This window comes from Oratosquilla oratoria, chromosome 13 (assembly GCF_046742065.1).
Source record: "Oratosquilla oratoria isolate Oo_2021 chromosome 13, ASM4674206v1, whole genome shotgun sequence".
Taxonomy (NCBI): domain Eukaryota; kingdom Metazoa; phylum Arthropoda; class Malacostraca; order Stomatopoda; family Squillidae; genus Oratosquilla; species Oratosquilla oratoria.
The window spans coordinates 40,794,371-40,816,276 of record NC_134789.1 but is presented as its reverse complement, the minus strand read 5'-3'; the positions used below and the strand labels follow the sequence as shown (position 1 = coordinate 40,816,276).

At 42.4% G+C, this 21,906-nt stretch overlaps 1 protein-coding gene across 1 annotated transcript; it reads right to left on the bottom strand.

The window, feature by feature from the left end:
• Positions 1 to 5,955: 5,955 nt before the first annotated feature.
• LOC143032137 (uncharacterized) lies at positions 5,956 to 13,698 on the bottom strand. Its single transcript, XM_076196596.1, has 6 exons — positions 13,582 to 13,698; positions 13,254 to 13,365; positions 12,431 to 12,524; positions 10,983 to 11,086; positions 9,792 to 9,915; positions 5,956 to 6,150 (listed from the first exon to the last, which is right to left on the bottom strand). The coding sequence occupies exons 1-6, from the start codon at positions 13,634 to 13,636 to the stop codon at positions 6,010 to 6,012; spliced, it is 630 nt and encodes a 209-aa protein (XP_076052711.1). The 5' UTR covers positions 13,637 to 13,698; the 3' UTR covers positions 5,956 to 6,009.
• Positions 13,699 to 21,906: the final 8,208 nt, after the last annotated feature.

The window sequence follows — 21,906 nt, the reverse complement described above, 5'->3', positions numbered from 1 at the left end:
TCATTTCGCTGAACCTTGTGGTGGAGGAAAAAATTGAGTCGTAAAAGGCGACAAAATGGGACAGGGATAGGACTAGTGTAACCGATAATGGTTGCGGTTACATAGGATAGACTTAATGCGGGCGAGATAAACTCCAAAACGGGAGTTTTCTTCTATTTATTAACAGTGAAGGAATCTGGTTAACAAACTACAAATGGCCCCTGTGGGCAAGATACAGTAAGTGCCAGGGCTTGACCTAGGGCACAACTGGCTGGCAGCCTTTCGGCCTGCCTAGCTCTGGCTGGTAGGCTTTTAACCTGCCCAACTCTGGCCGGTAGGCTCTTGACCTACCCAGCTCTGGCGTTCGTGACATAGGTGTCGTAGGTTAATATAGGGGGTTAGTGGGTTGTTGTAAGTAAAGGCGTTAGTCTCGCTATTCTATACATTGGGGTCAGTTTTATATATGAGGGTTAGTCGTATAGTTGGTGGGTGTTGTTAGGTATATTATATATATGTTAGCTTATGGGTAATATAATAGGGCAGTTATAATAAAGGATTTTTAATAGGTTAGTCTGGTGACATTGGGTATCTATATCTTGTTTGTCTTGAAATGTGCTGCGATAGATGTATGTTCTGGGAAATGCAAGGTAAGCAAGAGGGGAGTCTCGCTATGTTGCAAACATGTGAATTACGTGCGTGGTAGGTGATGGTTAGCAATGCTTACGCTAGGCATCCTTCTCCCTGTAGCCCCCAAAGGAGCATTCTTAAAAAAAAAAAAGCCATAAGAGAGTCTGGGAGGAGTTTTAGAACCAGAACCCTAAGGTTTGAGTCTTTTAATGTGCGTGAATATAGTACAGATAAGAGTAAAAGGGAAGAGATGGGCAGTATGCTTATGAGAAGAAAGATGAATGTGTTGGCATTGACTAAAACAAAGTTGAAAGGGAAGGGCGAGTTTGAGTTTAGGAGTGTAGTTGGGAGGTTCTCAGGTGTGAAGAGAGGACGAGGGAGAGAAGGGGTGGCTATAGTAGTAAGTAAAGAGATAGGTAAGTGTGTGGTGGAGTGGAAGAAGGTTTCTTCAAGAGTAATGTGGAGGAGGGTGAAACTGGGAAGAGAGATGGGGGTTTTCGTAAGTACATATGGTCCTGGTAGTGAGAAGAGTGTAGAGGAAAGGGGGGCATTTTTGATAGATTTAAATGAGTGCATAGAGGGTTTAGGAAGAAATGTAAATGCAATGGTATTGAGAGACCTTAATACTAGGGTAGGAAATGAACCAATAGATGGAGTGGTTGGGAAGTGTGGAGTTCCAGAAAAAAAATCGTAGTGGAGAGTTGATGGTGGAGATGTGTCTAGAAAGAGAGTTGATGATAGCAAATACAGTGTTTAGGAAGAAAGTCAAGCATAAGTACACATGGGAGAGGGTGGTGGATGAAAGGATGGTAGATAGGATGTTAATGCACTATATAGTGGTAACCAGGAGAATAGTAGGAAGAGTTAAGGATGTACATGTCCTATGGGAAGAGAGTGGGGAAATATCAAATAATTTTTTTGGTGGAAGGTAAATTGAGAGTGAAGGATAGATGAAGAAAGAGGAAAAGGACAGAGAGAGGTGCTTAAATTAAAATGCTTAAATGAGGAAGAAAAGGAGGAGTACAAGAAAAAGCTTAGACGTGGGAGGGAGTGAAGGATAGAGTACAGCTAGGAGTAGGGGAGAAATGGGGATGGTTCAAGGAGGGAGTTACAAGGTGTGCAAAGATGGTGTGTGGAATAAGAAGGACGGGAGGAAATAGATGGAAGGGTTGTGAGTGGTGGGATGAGGAAGCAAAGAAAGTTGTAGAAGAGAAGAATCGAGCATTCACAAATTAGTTACAAAATAGGACGAGAGAATCATACGAGAGCTACAAAGAAAAGAAAAGAGAAGTAAAGTATAAAATGAAAAAGGCAAAAAAGAGAGCAGATGTAAAATGGGGTAAGAGTGTGATAGAAATTTTTGAAAGTTATAAAAAGATGTTTTGGAAAGAAATTAAGAGAGGAAGAGGAGGCAAATCAAGTAGAGAAGAAAAGGTAAATGGTGCAGATGGAGAGATGATAATGAAAGAGACGGCAGTAAGAGGAAGATGGGCAGAGTATTTTAGGGAGTTTTAAATGTGAAGGAGGACAGGGATGGAAAGGTAGTTGCAGTGGGTGGCTCTAAGAAAGCGACAGTGATGAGTGATGAAAACGGAGGAGAAATAAGGAAAGATGAAGTGAAGGCAGTTGTTAAGATTATGAAAGCAGTTAAGGCACATGGATTCGATGGGTGTCCTGCAGAATGTCTAAAAGAAAAAAGGAAAGAAAAAAAAGAGGTACAGTGATGGTGGACTGATTGGTGAGGTCATTTAGTGTTTGTTTAAGAGAGAGTAAAGTGCCGGAAGGCTGGAGGAGTGTCTGTATAGTTCCACTTTACGAGGGAAGAGGGAACAAGTGTGAGTGTGTAATGTCACCAATGTCGACTTCACTACTAGTCGGCCTTGTTGGAAGCAGCCAGCCTGAAACGAGTGCTAGTGAGCTTTTCCTAGGATATTTTAAGTTAATTTCATGTCAGACCACTATTAATTAGAGTTAGAGGGCAGGGGAGGGGGGGATGCGGAGTCTAGTGTAAGGAAAGATTGAAATGGAAGGAAGTTGGAGTCAAGATAGATGTGGGGCAGACCCAGTTGCTCAGTTATTATTAAAATATTGTGGACTGTCCACTATTAATTGAAAATGTCGATGATCTTATATACAACAATGGTGGCGAAATTCTTGATTATTTGTTTTTAGTATACAATAATCTAAAATATTTGTACAATACATATATATCCTTGTTACAGGGTACAGAGGAATACTTTTTTATTTACAAAATAAATAAAGTTGCTGGAGTGAAAATACATATTTATGTGAATATGAATTAATCAAATGCGTGTCGTGCTAAGGGGTGACCAATAGTCTTGTCCTGTACTTGGCGGTCACGAGTCTTAAAGGGGACACTCCACGTGTTGGCTGCAGAACACTACAAGTGTAGTAGTTTCAGAGGGATCAGTTTGTTAAGTGTAGTTGGGAAGGCTTATGGGAGGGTCTTGATTGAGAGGATTAGGAGAGGAACAGAGGTAGTAATAGGTGAGGAACAGTGCGGGTTTAAGACAGGTAGGGGTTGCATGGATCAGATTTTTGTGGTAAGAAGTAGATATGTGAGAAAGCTTTAGGAAAAGGTAAGGATGTTATTTGGGCTTTTATGGATTTGGAAAAGGCTTATGATAGGGTAGACAGGAAGGCAATTTGGGAGGTATTGCAGATATATGGGATAGAAGGAAAGCTGTTAAGAACAGTCAAGAATTTTTACGAGAGCAGTAGAGCTTGTATTAGAATCAGAAATGGAGAGAGCGAGTGGTTTGAGGTAAAGGTGGGACTTTGCCATGGATGTGTTATGTCGCCATGGCTGTTCAATTTATACATGGATGCGGTGGTGTGAGAGGTAAACGCAACGGTAATGGATCGGGGGTTGTAGATGGTTAAAGGAAATGGAGAAAAAGGGGAGATAAACCAGTTGTTGTTTGCTGACGACACTGTGCTTGTGGTAGGATCAGAGGAGGGATTGAGACAGTTAGTGACAGAGTTTGGAAAAGTATGCGAAAAAAGGAAGTTGAAGACAAATGTGGATAAAAGTAAGGTGATGAGATTTACAAAGGGAGAAAGTGGCAGCAGACTGAAAGTGAGTATTAAGGGAGAGAGACTGGAGGAACTAGATAGTTTTAGATACTTGGGTGCGAATGTGACGGGAAACGGAGGAGTGAAGGTGGAGGTAGAATATAGATTGCGAGAAGCAAATAAATTCCTTGAGGGATTAAAAAGTGTAATGAGAAATAGACATTTGGGAATGGATGCTAAGAGGAGATTGTATGAAGGAGTGATTGTGTCGACAGCAGCACTATATGGGACACAAACATGGATCATAAGAGAGGAAAAGAAGGAGTTTGAATGTGTTTGAGATGAGGTGCCTGAGAAGTATGATAGGGGTTACTAGGCTGGATAGAGCGAGAAACGAGGAGGTGAGGAGGAGAACGGGGGTGGAAAGGGAGTTGGGAGATAGGGTCGATGAAAGAGTATTAGGATGGTTTGGACACATGGAAAATTGTGAAAAAAGATTAGTAAAAAAGGTGTGGAAGGCAGAGGTGGAAGGAGTGAACATGAGGGGACGACCAAGGGTGAGATGGAGAGAGAGAAAGAGAGAGAGAGGGGGGAGGGAGAGAAAGAGAGAGAGAGAGAGGGGAGGAGGAGAGAAAAAAAGAGAGAGAGGTAGAGAGGGAGTGAAAGAGAGAGGATAAGAGAGGAGAAGAGAAGGGGGAAGTAGAGAGAGAGAGAGTGATAAAGAAAAAGAGAGAGAGAGAAAGGGAGAACGAGAGAGAGAGAGAGAAAGAGAGAGAGAGGGGGGGGAGGGAGAGGGAGAGGAAAGGAAGTAGGGAATCCACAGGCCAATTAGTTTGAAAAGACTCACTGGTTGTTCTGTGTTAGCACTGCTGAAAATAGACTACTGCTCTCACCAGAATAATAGGCTTTTGTCAATATCCCACGGAATTTATATAAAAACCCATCAACTGACAGACTGATTGAATCACTGAGGGACTAATTGATTGACTGACTGAATGGCGACAACATCCACGTGGCTCTAAAAACTGCTCGGTTATGAAAATCATAGAAAATGAATGAAACATTGAAATCACATTGATATGTATATATTAACCTGTGAGAATAAAGCAATCAAAGAAAAGACATTTTGCATAAAAGTGACGAGTAAAGGCGTTCAATCTCCTCGCCGCATCAGCAATCCCTTTGTCAAAAGCCCAGTAACCAAATATATAAATTAACTAGTCGAAAGGTATTACAAGTTAGGTTTTCATCCAACTTAACATTAAAACTTAGAGCAGTACTACATTCCATTGATCTTATGTAAAGTTATATAATTCATTAACTGCAAATCTGACAAAACCGTTTCGACCTACATCAGGAAAAATCTATTTACTGCTAGTTTCAACCCGCTGTTTTTATCTGGTTAGCATTCACTGTGAAAATATCCCCAACACTGACGTTGTATCTGTATTTTACCGCTGATAACCAACACTTCTATCCTTGGGATCAATATCACGCCGAAGAGAGGCTTAGGCACCTTAACTTACACTCTCTGGAAAGACGCAGAGTGCGGGGTGATCTAATAGAGGTGTTCAACTGGATCAAAGGCTTTAACAAGGGTGATGCAAACAAGGTCATCATATTAAAACAACAGGGCAGGACTCGCAGTAATTGTTATAAACTGGACAAATTTAGATTTAAAAAGGAAATAGGCAAGAATTGGTTTACTAATAGGGTGGTCGACGAATGGAATAAACTTAATAACCATGGGGTAAGCGCTGAAACTATCAGTTGTTTTAAGAAACGATTAGACAACTTTATGGATGGGAATGACAAGTGGTGATGCATACGGAGCTGCCTAGTGTAGGCCTTATGGTCTCTTGCAGCCTCCTTCATTCTTATGTTGAGGATAAGTTATACAGGTGGTGAAGGGGGATAGCAGCAAGGAGGGAGAGTAGAAATTGAAAGTGTTCAGCGTTCTTATTCGAGTAGAGATTAGTCTCCAATCATTTATGATAATGGCGTGTGACTCTGGTCCATAGGGGTGTCATTGAAGTCCCTCATGTACTGAATCCGTAACATTTATGCAGTCAGTATTCCATAAAAGATCAGTACTTTAAAACCCTGATGAGCTCCCCCCAAATCTTCGTCTTTTTTCAAGTAAAATGGGCTCAAAATATTCGAGTCGATATTCACATAACGTGTTTCTGGTGTTAGTATCAGTTTAGTGCCTTATCGCCTGGCCAGTTCCCGTCTGTTACTGGTATTTATTAATTCATTCTCCCTATATATCGGTCTCCATTCCCAATTGGGGATTCCTAATAAAAGAAACGATTATGAATCTTTCCTTATGTGCATTTATTTCTTCAATAATATGGATATCGCTGTTTACTTTTTGCAGAGAGCATTGTTGACGGCGTCTTCGATAGCGTTGGTGTTTGCGTTGACGTAGTCCACGAACCCCGCGACGATGGACACCATTTCCACGCTGATGTGGCTGTTGAGGTCATCCAGCCCGTCGAAGTTACCCTGCGGCGGAAAACGAGAGACTCGAGGTGATGTATGTTCCTGCGAACACCTGAACTTCACCCGTGATATCTCACAGCTATTCAGATGTATATCAAGAAGGAAATAGGCAACAACTGGTTTACCAACAAAGTAGTTAACGATTGGAATAGACTTAGTAATCATGCAGTGAGCGCTGATTTTTTTTTTTTTTTTTTCAGAGAAGATGAGATAACTTTATGGATAGGAATGGTTGGTGGCAATGGACAAGAAACTGTCCAATGTAGGCTCTATGGTATTTTGCAGTCTCACCCATATTATGTTCTTACGTATTATCTTTTTGCCACAGTGATATTTTCATCTTTGTTATCTCATATTACCATACATACATACATACATACATACATACATATACCAAGGCTTTTTCTCCCTTACAAGGGAGGTATCCAAAAAACAAAGGCACAAAAACTACTCCCACCCATTTCATCCCTATCACACTCCACTCCCCTCCACCCTCTTCCCTCCCTCTTATCTTGGCACCTCCTGAATGACGGGTCATCCCTGCACCTTGTCCACTGCCCTGGGTCAGAAGCAGTGTCGCAAGACACATCACATCCACAGCAAGGACGCTTCAATAAATCGGCGACCCCCCCCCCTCTCCGTCCCCTCATGCAGAAAAGGAGAAGACGGGTAGAAATCCCTTCGGGCTGCGTCAAATTTTTCTCACACATACTACCTCACCCCCCACCCCCAACCCATTCCATCTCATGGATCACAGCATCATCCATATACAACCATTCTCCATTCACCCCTGTCTTCTCTCCTCTCCCATCCTTCCTCAACAGACATTCCATTCTTCCCCAAAGCCCCTTTTACCCCATCCATCCATCTCATCCTAGGTCGCCCCCTCATATTCACCCCTTCCACATCTGCCTTCCACACCTCTTTTACTAGTCTTTCTTCACTCATTCTCTCCATGTATCCAAGCCATTCCAATACTTTCATTCACCCTATCTCCCAACTCCCTTTCCATCCCCGTTCTCCTCTTCACCTCCTCATTTCTCACTCTATCCAGCCTAGTAACCCCTATCATAATTTTCAGATACTTCATCTCAAAAACATTCAAACTCCTTCTCTCTTCCTATTTTATGTTCCATGTTTCTGCCCCATACAGTGCTGTTGGCACAATCACTCCTTCTTATAATTTCCTCTTAGCATCCATTCCCAAATGTCCATTCCTCATTACACTTTTTAATCCACCAAGGCATTTACTCGCTTCTCTTAATCTACATTCTGCCTCTACCTCCACTCCTCCCTTTCCTGCCACGTTCGCACCCAAGTATTTAAAACTATCCACTTCCTCTAGTCTCTCTCCCTTAATACTCACTTTCAGTCTGCTGCCCCTTTCACCCTTTGCACATCTCATCACCTTATATTTACCCATCTTTATCTTCAACTTCCTTCCTTCACACACTTTCCCAAACTCTGTCACTAACTTCTCCAATTCCTCCTCTGATCCTGCCACAAGCGCAGTGTCGTCCGCAAACAACTGGCTTATCTACCACTTTTCTCCATTTTCTTTAACCATCTCCAATCCCTGACCCACCACCCTTATATTTACCTCTTGTACCACCCCATCCATGTATAAATTGAACAGCCAGGACGACATAACACATCCATGACGAACTCCCACCTTTACCTCAGACCACTCGCTCTCTCCATTTCTAATTCTGACACACCCTCTACTACTCTCGTAAAAACTTTTGACAGTTCCTAAAAGCTTTCCTTCTATCCCATATGTTTGCAATACCTTCCACAGTGCCTTCCTGTCTACCCTATCATAAGCCTTTTCCAAATCCATAAAAGACCCAAAACATCCTTACTTTTTCCTATAGTTTTCTCACATATCTGTCTTACCACAAAGATCTGATCTATGCAACCTCTACCTGTCCTAAACTCACACTGTTTCTCACTAATTACTCCCTCTGTTCCTTTCCTAATCCTCTCAATGAAGACCCTCCCATAAGCCTTCCTAACTACACTTAACAAGCTAATCCCTCTGAAACTACTACACTCACACTTGTCCCCTTTTCCCTTGTAAAGTGGAACTATACAGGCATTCCTCCAGTCCTCCGGCACTCTACTCTCTCTTAAACAAATATTAGATAACCTCACCAGCCAGTCCACCATCACTGTACCTCCTTTTTTCAGATATTCTGCATGACATCCATCCAGACCAGGTGCCTTACCTGCTCTCATCATCTTAATAACTGCCTTCACTTCATCCTTCCTTATTTCTCCTCAATTTTCCTCACTCATCGCGGTCATTTTCTTAGCACTTTCCACTGCAACTACATTTCCTTCCCTATCCTCCTTCACATTTAGCAACTCCCTAAAATACTCTGCCCATCTTCCTCTTACTGCCTTCTCTTCCATTACCATCTCTCCATCTGCCCATATGCACCTACAAAGTCCCACATCTCCTTTCCTAGTTTCACCTTTATCCACATTAACCTTGAAGAAACCTCCTTCCACTCCCCTACACGTTTACCTATCTCTTCACTTACTAGTATAGCCATCCCTTCTCTCTATCGTCCTCTCTTCACTCCTGAGAGCCTCCCAACCACACTCCCAAACTCACACTCACCCTTCCCTCTCAGCTTAATTTCACTCAAAGCCAACACATCCATCTTTCTTCTCACAAACATACTGCCTATCTCTTCCCTTTTTACTCTCATCGGTACTACATCCACGCACATTAAAAGACCCAAACCTTAGGGTACTGGTTGGAAAACTCCTAGACCCTCTTATGCTTTTACTTTTTTTAGGAATGTCCCCTGTGGGGCTACAGGGAGAAGAAAGCCTGGTCCTAATCCCCGTCCCGTCTTTCTCGCCTCTTACGATTCAAGTGAGAATACTTGGTGGCAGCATTCTATCCCCCACCACAGAGTAGGCAAAAAAAAAAAAAAACAAGACAAAAAAAACAGGGAAATGAATATTCATAGAAGTGGTACAGGACAGTAACAAAGGGTTTGGGAACAGCATAACCGCAGCATAACCGCAGCATAATAAAAGTGTCATCATTTCTCTGTGAACAGAGTCCTCTTCTATCACAGACAAAATGATGTGTGGCTCTGGTCCGTAGGGGCGCCCCACATAGACCCTAAAGTATCAACTGCATGTTACTTTACCAAAATAACATTCAGCCAATACCCCAGACGGGTTGTGGACATGTTTGCTAGGGACATGCTCATCTCTGTGCCTTTTATAAATTGTCAAAGTTCGGAAAGCATGCAGAGAGAACATAATCTAAGCATTATCGAAAATAGATGGATATAATCTATGTGATACTTTGTAAGATTTCAGAAGTCAAATGAGTGCACAGGAACACCAACAGTCTCAGCTAGGATCATAAATCAATGGTAATTCTCTCTCTCTCTCTCTCTCTCTCTCTCTCTCTCTCTCTCTCTCTCTCTCTCTCTCTCTCTCTCTCTCTCTCTCTCTCTCTCTCTCTCTCTCTTCCTCAATGGGGATAGAGGTTTTGTGAGTAAAGATTATGGTGTTGGAGGTAAACGATATGTAAGTATTTTTGTTCCGTCGGAACAGATGAAACTGATACAAGAGGCGCAGTATCAGAAGCCACCCAAGAACCAAGAACGCCCTACCTCGATGCTCTCGTTGTAGAGAATGACCACGGTGCTGCCTCTCGAGACACACATCGAGAGCGGGACGAAAGTGACGCTGTCCGTGTCGAACTTGAGTGATGCTGTCACTCCGTGGAAGGTCATGCTGTTGGCAGAGGAGACGGTGAAGTGTCGCCAGGGGAGAGGGTGACAGGGGAAAGATGTTGGCAGGGTGTTGGCAGATGTAGGCAGGGTGACAGAGATAGTGTAGTGTGACAGAAGGTGATAAATGTAAAGTGTTGGCAGGGAAGAGGGTGACAGGCGAAAGAGGTTGGCAGGATGTTGGCAGATGTAGGCAGGGTGACAGAGATAATATAGTGTGACAGAAGGCGGTAAGTGTGAAGTGAGGGCAGGGGGAGGGCGACAGGTGAGAGATGTTGGCAGGAGAGAGGATGACGAAGATAGTGATGTAGGTGTTGAATGATGGCAGGGCAGGGCGAGAGTAATAAGGATAGGCTGGAGGTAAGAGAACGTGGCATGGGAGTATTTATTGAGTTTCGGAAAGTAGTTAGAATTAATTTGTTTGTTTTCTTACTTTAAATTAAGGGAATCTACTTCTCCCAAGATTTTTTTTTTTTTTTGTTTTTTTCGTGAACAAATCGTTGGAAACTAATAATAATGGTGCTACTGAATTTCGAAATGAATGAAATTGATACGTCAGTGGTCATTGATTTTCAAACGGTAATCAATATCTTCCTTATGATATTTATTTTGTAGGTAGAATGTCCTCAATAAAAAATCATAGGAAACAAATAATAGTAGTGACATTTAAATTTCAATGGTAAAAAACTGTTATAACTTCCGTGTCAATTCTGTTTGTCATTAAACCCACCCACTTTGGTTCTTTACGTAGTTAGGTTAGCCTGGGTCAGGTTACATTAGGTTAGGTTAGATGTAGGTTACGTTGGGTCAGGTTACGTTAGGTCAGGTTAGGTCAGGTCAGGTCAGGTCAGGTCACGGTCTAACGGTTCGTCGAACGCGGTTCGACAGACACGTGTGAACAGTGATGTCTGAACGTGTGAACGGGGTATTTGGTTGTCGAACACGTTGGTTAAACCCCAGATACCCCGCTCACACGTTCACACATCACTTTCAACATGTGTCTGGGTGAGGGGTACTGTACTTTGGATGAAAAAGAAAACGGAGGAACGAAGACAACTTGTAAGCACTAACTATGCGGAACCACTCCCATCGACGACTCCTTCGCTATGAGTTCCTTGCATCGTGTAATCCTCGGTCCTTATGTCAATCATCGGGATCTTGATGGACATGTGAACCTACCGGAAGAATTGTATATAAATATGTAAGGAGCCCATACCAGGAGGTGCTGAGTAGCTGCGTCCGAAGACCTCACCTTTGCCTTATTATGCGCTTGGACTGGTGAGGCAAGTCACTGCTAAGAATCGGAGAGGAGAGCGGGATTCGAACCCACAACTAAGCGAATACGAAGCCAGCACGCTTACGATTACGCTAGCATTACATATATAAATATATCTAAGTTAGTAAATGAACAAATACATTCACTACACAGTAGTTTAGCAGTTGCACTCATTGTAATAGATATGCAATGGCAAGTTGTGCTGGCCTGTCAAAATCTCTTTCAAATATATCAGAATGAACAGTAAACAAAGAAAATTTGAATATCCCTGACATGAATGTAGATAAACGAATAAATGTAAAAAAATAAAAAGAGTAAAAAACATTTAAAAAAAATATTTTAAAATATCATTCAAAGACTTGGATGGTATGTCCTAAAGGCTAAGTTATCAAATGGATTAAATCATATCAGAATAATACAAAAGATTTAATATACACTATTACACAGAGAACCCGCAGATGGAGTGAAAGAAAAACTGGGTAAAACGCTAATTTCTATATTTCGACTACTAAGTGCAGCCCTCTTCAAGTGTGGGGTATACAAGGTGACATTTCTCAAACCTCTTCGCAGTTAGCAGCCGAAATATAAACGTTAACATTCTCCCAAGTTTTTCTTTCACTCCGACTGTGGCTTATCTGTGTGATTTACAAAGATAACACTACATTTCTCTCACGTAGACACACACACACACACACACACACACACACACACACACACACACACACACACACACACACACAAATATATATATATATATATATATATATATATATATATATATATATATATATATATATATATATATGTATATGCGCGGATTTGAGAAGGTCCGCCATGGGATTCAAACCCTGACCAGAGCCGACATAATCCGAAGCCAAGACGTTAGCAACTGAGCCATGAACGATGCTACAAAAGGACACACAACACAAATACTTCAAGACCCAATGTGTAGAAATGGAAAAGAATTATATAGAAACATCAAAATAAATCATGAGGGACGTTATTCATTAAATTCCACACTACAAAGTCTTCTGTGAGAAGCACCATCCTAGCCTCCTGATAGTTAAGAGTTTGTGACGTTAAATCAAATCACCATCAGGAGTGAAATATGGAAACAAACATTTCATCACCAGCTCAGGGTAATTTTTTTTTTTTTTTTTTTTTTTTTAAGTACTCCCGTCACCTACAAAAAGAACTATTAAGGACACCACACGACCGACAGGAGTCAGACTTTGAGGCTTACCTTGCTGGAAACTCCTGGGATGGCGGGGACGAAGTTAGTCACTTCAATTTTGCTGAAGTCCGACACGATGACACGGTTGGCATCGAGGTTCAAACTGTCATTCGAAGGAAGAAGAAGAAAAGAGACGAGGACCATTCAGTGAGACTCCTAAAACCCGTCCCCCTCCTCCTTTTCCTCTTTTTCCTCCCCTTCCTCCATCTCCTTCTCCTTCAAAATTCCGAACGAAAATTGAAAGGAAACCAAATATGCAAGCACGAAGCTTTTGTAACTGAAGTTTAAATCGTGACTGCTGGGAATTTCAAGTTTAGTGTTAGGGTTAAAGTTGGAGACATGATGAAAACATTGGAAAAGGGATGCGGATTAAATTATAATAAAGTGAGGACATTATATATATATATATATATATGTGTGTGTGTGTGTGTGTGTGTGTGTGAGTGTGTGTGTGTGTGTGTGTGTGTGTGTGTGTGTGTGTGTGTGTGTGTGTGTGTGTGTGTGTGTGTGTGTGTGTGTGTGTGTGTGTGTGTGTGTGTGTGTGTGTGTGTGTGTGTGTGTGTGTGTGTGTGTGTGTGTGTGTGTGTGTGTGTGGAAAGAAAGTTAATGCAAATTGTAACATATCATCATGTACATAACATATCCATACATAAACACATATACACACACACACACACACACACACACACACACACACACACACACACACACACACACACACACAGTTGCAAAGTTCCCAAGAGATTTAGATTTTCTGTTATTTTTTTTTTATCGCATGTAATTTTCTAAAAACATGGCAAATGTCATTACAATAGATAAAGCGTTCACTTACTCTGAGTGGTCAGTGGTAATATGGATACCCGACACCTTATCAATAGTCATTGGGTCATACTTCTCGAAGGCCGTTTGGAGTTCGAGGGTCAGCTCATCCTCCAGAACGCGACCTGCGGAAGGACGAGTAGTGTTGGTTATTCATCTTTTAACACTTAATAATTTAGAGCATTAATAACATTTTCACTGCTGCTGGCGGTTTATACATTTGCTCTGGATGCCGCCAGGACTCCTGCTCAGTGAAAGAGTAAATACCTGTCATCAGATACTGTCTTATTTGTGGATTTATCTTAAAGGAAAGGAATATTTCCTATTTCAGTTTTACTCACTGGGTTTGGCCCATGCGGCAGAAACCGCGAGGAAGGCGACCACGAAGCGGAACATGATTGCTCAGGATAGTATGTCGGAGCCCAGTGAATCGACAAGGGTGCCACACTCAGTCCACGATGTCCCTTTTATGTCTCCTTTTGGATGACGAAGCGTGGGAACATACCCGGTGCAGGAGTGACATGAATCAAGCAATTGTTGTATGTCCATTTATGCAACATTGGGTGTCTGTGCCCCGTACTCCTTGAACCTTACCCCACTGAGATTTCATGTTGCTGACCAGAGGACGCAGTGAATCATTACTTATGACATTTGTTCACACTGTACAGCTACGGATAATACTTTCTTCAATTTTTTCGATCTTACAAGTTACAACACAGTTTTACATTTAGAAGTGTCCCACAGTTCTTCAAGGTCCTCAAGAGAGCCAAGTATTTCAAACCGATCAGACATTGGTACTTCATACTCTCTCTCTCACACACACACACACACACACACACACACACACACACACACACACACACACACACACACACACACACACACACACACACACACACACACACACACACACGCACGCACGCACGCACACACACACACACACACACACACACACACGTACGCACGCACGCACGCACGCACACACACACACACACACACACACACACACACACACACACATACACACACACACACATATGTATATATATATATATATATATATATATATATATATATATATATATATATATACACACACAGGGCGTTTAAAAAATCTATATCCTTTGAGATGTAAATAGCACAGAAACTAAATATGCAAGGCAAATTAAACTACTAAGTATTTCAGCGGCTTTGACCCATCATTTTTCGCTCATATTTCCGAAATAACCATTCACATCAGTATGATATATTAGCACAGCCAAATTCACACCCTGCCATAATTTTTGACGTTATAGTGCATTCACAAGTGTATTTAATTACGGCGTTTACTCTTGATATTAAGTGTGTCGTAGCCGACACCTGTGAAGTAAATCAAACAGGTGAAGTCGTGACGTCATCACAAACTACCTCGTGTATCCCAAATTCACTTGTTTGGTTTACTTTACGGGTGTCGGCTACGACACACTTAATATCAAGAGTAAACACCGTAATTAAATACACTTGTGAATGCACTATAACGTCAAAAATTATGGCAGGGGGTGAATTAGGCTGTGCTAATATACCATGCTGATGTGAATGGTTATTTCGGAAATATGAGCGAAAAACGATGGGTCAAAGCCGCTGAAATACTTAGTAAGCAGGCTTAATGCTGAACAACATAAGATTTATTCCTCCAAATCTGAATGAGAAAATCATAGGTGTGTAGATTCCATGAACGATTTCAGAAATGTTCAATATCCGTACCGCCTGAGACACTGCACACGTCAAGTCGGTAGTCCAGTTCCTCCCAAACACGCTGCAGCATGTCTTGGGTAACAGTCTCCAGTGCGGTAGTGATTCTTTGCTTCAGTTCCTCTAGGTTTCCAGGAAGAGGAGGGACATAGACCAGTCCCTTCACATAACCCCAGAGAAAAAAATCGCAAGGTGTTAGGTCAGGTGAACGTGGCGGCCATTTCAACAGCACTTTGTCTTCATCACCAGCACGCCCGATCCATCTCCCTCGTAGATTGTCATTAAGGTAAGAAGCCCGCACAGTGAGCTTCCAGTGAGGTGGAGCCCCGTCCTGTTGAAAAATGAAGTCTTCATGTTCATTTACAGTGAGTTCATCCATTAGCCAATTCTTAAGCATTTTCAGATAAACATCGCCGGTCACGTTGAGGTATGTGGTGACGTCGGCGATGTTTGGGAGTGGGTAGTGGTCAGTTTCCCTCATCATGTTCAGCCGCCGGTAGTTTCCACAGGGGCGCCAGGAACCATCGTTCTTCTTGACGAGGTGGAGAGGGGAGGACCAAGGGCTGAAGGCCTTTTGGCAGAGGCCTAGTCTCTCCATCTCTTCGAAGGTTTTCTTGGCGACGGCGAGTTTCTCGGCAAATACCGGGGGCCCAGACATCTTGATGTAATGGTACACGCCAAGTTTAGCTGGCGTCTGTGGTGTCTGTCGCAGTTCAGGCTTGAAGACGTCGGGGAATTCCGTGAGCAGGTGGGCGTAGGGCATTCTAGCGTCGATGGTGGCGACCTCGGTTGCCTGTGGCGCGATTTGCAGGGGCATCGAGGCGGATGCGGTTGCGCAGACCAGGCGGTTGTTGGTGACGTCGACCAGTAACCTGTAATGAGCGAGGACGTCTGCCAGAATGAAGTTCCAGAAATAGCGGCGACTCCCAAAGGTGAGGTTCAGGCGTTTCCACCCGTAGGTGGCTATGGTAGTGCCGTTAGCGGCGACGAGCCTAACGCCAGCGCCCTTGGAAACCCGGCGTTCTTCATCGGGTGCAGGAAATATGGACCTGCAAGCACCTGTGTCGACAAGGAAACGACGTTTACAGACCTTGTCGTTGATATAGAGGCCCGTTGCGCCTGTAGAGGCCACCGTGATGGACGGTGGCCCTTTTAGGCGTTTTTTGTCCTGATACATCCTGGTTGGCATTTCTTGGCAAAAGCGCCGAATCTTGTGTGGTAGTAGCACAGGTGCAGAGGGGCGGTGGTCCGCCGTCGCTGCCTTTGCTGGTGTTGTTGGCGCATGTTGGCTGGCGATGCTGCTGCGGCGGAGATATCGTCCGTGACGTCGTCAGCAGCACAGACATCCTGACTCATTGCTGCGGCGGCGTGGGTGTCGGCGAGATAGTCAGCCTTCCGTGAAACTTCGTCGGTGGTCATTTCCTCGGCGTTGCCAAGGGTGGATCGGACGGGAGCTGGGAGGCGCATAAACCACAATTGACGAAGCATATCGACGTTCCTGCTGGTTGCGTTGGCTATGGGTGGGAGGCGGGTGATGGGCATCATCTCGAGGTATGCTGTACTTGTCCCCCAGTGGCTGTTGGGAGAGTTGGAGGATTTTTGCGGCTCTGGAGGCTGCTGGCAGCGTGAATTCCTGAGGCAGGTACTGTCTCAGAACGTAATACTGGATAACGCCCTCGTGTTGATTAAGCCATTGGGAAATAAGTGGGAACATATCCTCGGGGATCACCTCGAGAACATAGTCTGCCTTCGTTTGGGACGCCCTGATATTCCGCAGGCGGAACTGGATCTCCGTCCGGCGAAACCAGGAGGGAACGTCGACCGTGGAAAAAGATGGCAGTTCCAGGGAGACGAAGTTGACTTCGGGGGTGGCAGCGGTAGATGGGTCCATTGTCGCTCCGAATGGTCACCAGTGTAGCGATGCCACTGTGGTGAAGAGAAAGAAGTTTTGGTGAGTTCGTCTCCTTTATTGTAAGGTACAAGTGAACTGATTTTACATGCGGCGGGAGCCGATATATATACCGTGTGTGTAGTCACCCGTGGTGCGTAATTACATAATTGCACTGGATTAGGTTAGGTCGGGTCAAGCAGGGTCGCACTGTCAGAGAAGCGTCTGGTCGTGGATGACATCACGCGCGTTCCATGCCACATGATCATCGGGGAGTGTACAATGTGGTCCTATTTAAAAGCTACTTTGATATCCAATTTCTTGAGTATTTTGACAATACTAAGAAAGCTTTCATGAAAACGAAGAACAAGTGTTTCCACCAGATTGAACCATATGTATTGGTAAGGTCGATGGAAATAAGGTCACCCCGCCACATAGTACTATCCCCTCCTTCCCCCCTACGGTTGCTACCTGATACATTTAAACACAACTCTGAAGATGTAATACACGAAAGTACTTACTGTCTACAAATTTCTTTTCTCCTGTGTTTTTTTTTTCATTTTTGTATCACGGTGATGTGATTGCTTCCATATATATATATATATATATATATATATATATATACATATATATATTTTATATTTGTATATACATATGTATATATATATTTTATATTTGTATATACATATGTATATATATATGAATATATATATGATTATATATATTCATATATATATATATATATATTGTGTATATATATGTATATATATATACAGTATATATATATATATATATACATATATGTATGTATGTATGTATGTATGTATATGTATGCTCTAGTTAATAATGGACATTCCAATCAAGACTGCCAGCGTGTCCTAAAAAGTGTCATCAACAAATGGTACCACGGGCCTCCCACCCCAGCAGCAGGCGAAGGTGGCGAAGGTGAGATTTTTACCTTGTTTTACCGTGCCCAAATATCCACAGCTTACAAGGAAGATGCGAAGGTTCTGAACAGAATTATTCATCGGAACATAAAACTCAAAAGTGAGAATGATAAAGTTCGTCTCTCCATATATTACTGCAGCCAAAAAACAGCTATACTTTTAATTTGAAATAACACTTCTCACCCCGCAGGTCCCACTTGCACCAATGTAGTATACAAATTTTCCTGCCCCCTAGAGGACTGCACGCCTCTCGACTGCTACGTTGGCCAAACGAGAACGATATTGTCGAGAAGAATGTCTTCCCACTTGTCAAGTGGAGGCCTCAAACTACACCTACTAGAAAGACACAACACACAAATCGTTAGGAAACTTTTAGAAGACAACACCGTCATTCTCGCCAAGGAATCAGAAAAGTCTAGACTTTTCTTCCTGGAAGCACTTATCATACGAGACTTTCAACCTACTATCAACAGACAAGTGGAAGCCCCTACCATACTCCCCAGCATGAAGCCCCTCCCTAGGGCTAGTAGCCCTCTCAACCACAGCAACACACCATCCAATCACACCGACCCCCAAGTCCCTCTCCGGTGTTCCGCCAGAGTCATAGAGAGGATACTTGGCCCTCAACGGACATTTGCCCCAACGTGACAAAATCCCCCGTCATCCCACACATGTAATGTGACCTCCCCCCGTGTCTTATATTTTGACCTCACCCAGAGCTTTCTTTCTACGTATGTTATGTCTTGTACTCTGTTTCTATTACATTGAAAATGCTAACTGCAGTTTAGCGAAGCGTCTATATACTTTTACTCAACAATAGTTCCTAATGTCTACTGGAAATTTATCATTCCGTATGTCCTGTGAAAACTAGAAATCTACCTTCGGAAGACTTGAAAGTCTACTTAAGAAGCTTTGTAGCGCCGAATGCGCAGTTGTTTTTAACAAAACATGTTTAAAAGAAAACCTGCTACCAAGATTTACACACATACACACACACACACACACACACACACACACACACATATATATATATATATATTATAATAAAGTAGTAGCCTCTGTCTGTCTGTTTGTTTGTACACGAACTCCTCCTAGGGTTTTAGAGATAGACCCCCATAACCATATATATTCTGAATCTCTATCACTTGGATAACTATTTCATCTAAAAAAAATGTATTTTGTTTAGGGTTAAGGGTTAAATTTAGGAGGTTTATGGTGTGGGAATACGCCACTACTGTAGTATCCCCTTAAGTCGCGTAGTATCTTTATGACTTAAGAATTAATATAATTAAACAAACCATTGTATGTGTCCATAAATATTATTTATATATGTGAAATTAATGTTGCCACAGGCAATGATAGGTTTTGTAAGAAGAAAGCATGTCAATGTAAAATGATTGTATAATATTACCAAATGTTGAAATATTGGTTATAATCACTTAATTCTAGTGTGGGAGGAAATAGATTATTCACAAAATCCTACGATTTTGCAGATAAACCCCTATAACCATATATATTCTGAAGATGAACTACTGTAGATGCATTTCTTCACCTTTTAGCTGTAGACGTTTATTGTCAATCCACACACACACACACACACACACACGCACGCACACAAAAGAATGTGTACATATGGTATTTATGTTTGTGTATGCATACATTTTCAAACTAGGGTCTCCCAACCTTCGGAAGGGGGGGGGAGGCGCACACCTGAGAGGGGGAGTGTTTAAAGCTATATCTAAAAAAAATATTTTGGTTAGGGTTAAGGGTTAAAGTTAGGTGGTTTATGGTGAGGGAACACGCCACTAATGTAGCCTCCCTTAAGTCGCGTATTATTTTTGTAACATAAGAAATAATATGTATGTGTTCATAAATATTATTTATATTTCTGAAATTAATGTTGCCATAAACCATGATAGCTATTGTGAAAAAAATCATGCAAATGTAAAATGATTGTGTGATTTTACCAAATGTTGAAATATTGGTTATTTTCATTTAATCTTAGTGCGGGCGGAAATTGATTATTCACAAACTCCTCCTTGGTTTTTGCAAATAAACTCCTATAACCATAAATATTCTGAGGATAAATATACGAGATGCATTTCTTTACCTTTTAGCTGTAGACATTTATTGCCAATCCACACACACACTCACACACGCACGCAAAAGAATGTGTACATGATATTTGTGTCTGTGTATGCATGTATTTCAAATAGTATTCCACACAGACAAGACGTGATAACTGTACTGTAGATATTTACTTAGTGACGATAACTTACTGTATATATACTCCTAACTCGCCACCCCCATTTTGGGGGATTTTGATTGTTAAATCCTACCGTACCTCCTTCTGTGTCTCTTCACATAATACTATAACTAATGTACTATTGTTTTGTCGGCCTCAGACGCAATGAATTTATTACACGGTGGACCGTCTTACCAAGGCAGCCTATACCCAAGTCTTGGACAACAAACCTGCAGTGCTCTCTCTATCATGCCTTAAAAAAACAAGATACACACAACCACTCATGCCATGTCGACACACCGAAAAGATGCGGAACGGACTACCAATATCCGAAAAGGTAAGGTAAGCAGAGTAAGCTTCGCGTATTTAGTTTATTAGAGACCGCTTTGATTTTTTGTTGTTGCTGATTTGTATTTTCTCTTTGCCGTTTTTATTGCTAAAGGGGGAGCGAAATGGCTTGTGAAGGTTGCGTGAACCTAGAGGTCCGTCTCAGGATGTGTGAGGAGGAAATTCGGCTTCTCAGGAGTGCGCTCCGTGAGAAGAGTGAACCCTCCCCACAACCCAAAGAGTGTTCCACTTCTTCACCTACTGTCACTGCCATGAGCGAGTGGCGCTCCGTGGGGTCCCGTTTGTCGAGCCCGCGTTCGGTAGACGTGTGCCCTGTGGAGCAACCGCTGGCTCTAGTCAATCGTTTTGCTCTACTGGAGGATGAAGTGGCTGAAAACCAGGAGTTCTTGGTGGTGGGGGACTCCATGGTTCGAGGCTATGACGACATCCTGCAGCGAAAGACTAAGCGACGTTGCAAGCTTGTATGTCAACCGGGCCGTGGGATCGTTGATTGTACCCGGTCCATCAGGGAGCAAGGACGGAAGAACACGGTTACGATTATACATACGGGTAGTAACGATGTAGGTAGGGTGAGATCAGAGGAGCTTGTTCGGAATTACAAGGTCCTCCTTCAGGAGATGAAGGAACGTGGGAGCCGTCACGTAGTCTGTGGGATCCTCCCGAGGATCTACGCAGGTTCGTGTTGGAACAGTAGAGCCATAGGGATCAATGATAGGATATCGCAGTTGTGCACACAATTGGGATACCACTTTCTTGATCCTTGGTATCTCTTTTCTAGGCGCCATGACCTTTACGCTTCTGATGGGATCCACCTTACCCGCAGAGGCAAAGATGTTCTTACAAACCTCATTGTGGGAGTTTGTAATGAACCAGCTCCTTTTTTAGGGTAGAAGGCCAAAGGGAAGGGGAAATAGAATGTACTTGGGAAAACAGTGTAGAGTATAGCATTAATGTAGAACAATGTACCAGTATAGGACAAAATATAATTTTAGGATATAATGTCGCTAGAGGACGAAATGTCACATTAGGATATAATGTCATAGGACAAAATGTCGCAATGGGATATAATGACAGTGGAGGACAAAAGATCACGATGGGAAGTAATGATAAAGGAGAACAAAATATCACGATAGGATGTAATGATAATGGAGGAGAAAATATCACGGTAAGATATAATGTCATTGAAGGCCAAAATGTAATTTTAGGAAGGGATACCGGACAGAATGTCAATGAAGGCCAAAATATCATGATAGGATGTAATATCGCTAGAGGACGAAATGACACATTAGGATGTAATGTCTTAGGACAAAATGTCACAATGGGATGTAATGACAGTGGAGGACAAAAGATCACGATGGGAAATAATGATAGTGGAGAACAAAATATCACGATAGGATGTAATGATAATGGAGGAGAAAATATCACGGTAGGATATAATGTCAGTGAAGAACAAAATATAATTTTCCGAAGAGATACCGGACAGAATGTCAATGAAGGCCAAAATATC

Excerpts from the sequence above, each read along its gene's own strand:
- LOC143032137 (XM_076196596.1), bottom strand. The coding sequence starts at position 13,636 with ATGTTCCGCTTCGTGGTCGCCTTCCTCGCGGTTTCTGCCGCATGGGCC. Across the intron at positions 9,916-10,982 it reads GATGGGAGTGGTTCCGCATA|CATGACCTTCCACGGAGTGA; the intron begins GTTAGTGCTTAC and ends CTCTGCCAACAG. Across the intron at positions 6,151-9,791 it reads TCTACAACGAGAGCATCGAG|GGTAACTTCGACGGGCTGGA; the intron begins GTAGGGCGTTCT and ends TTTCCGCCGCAG.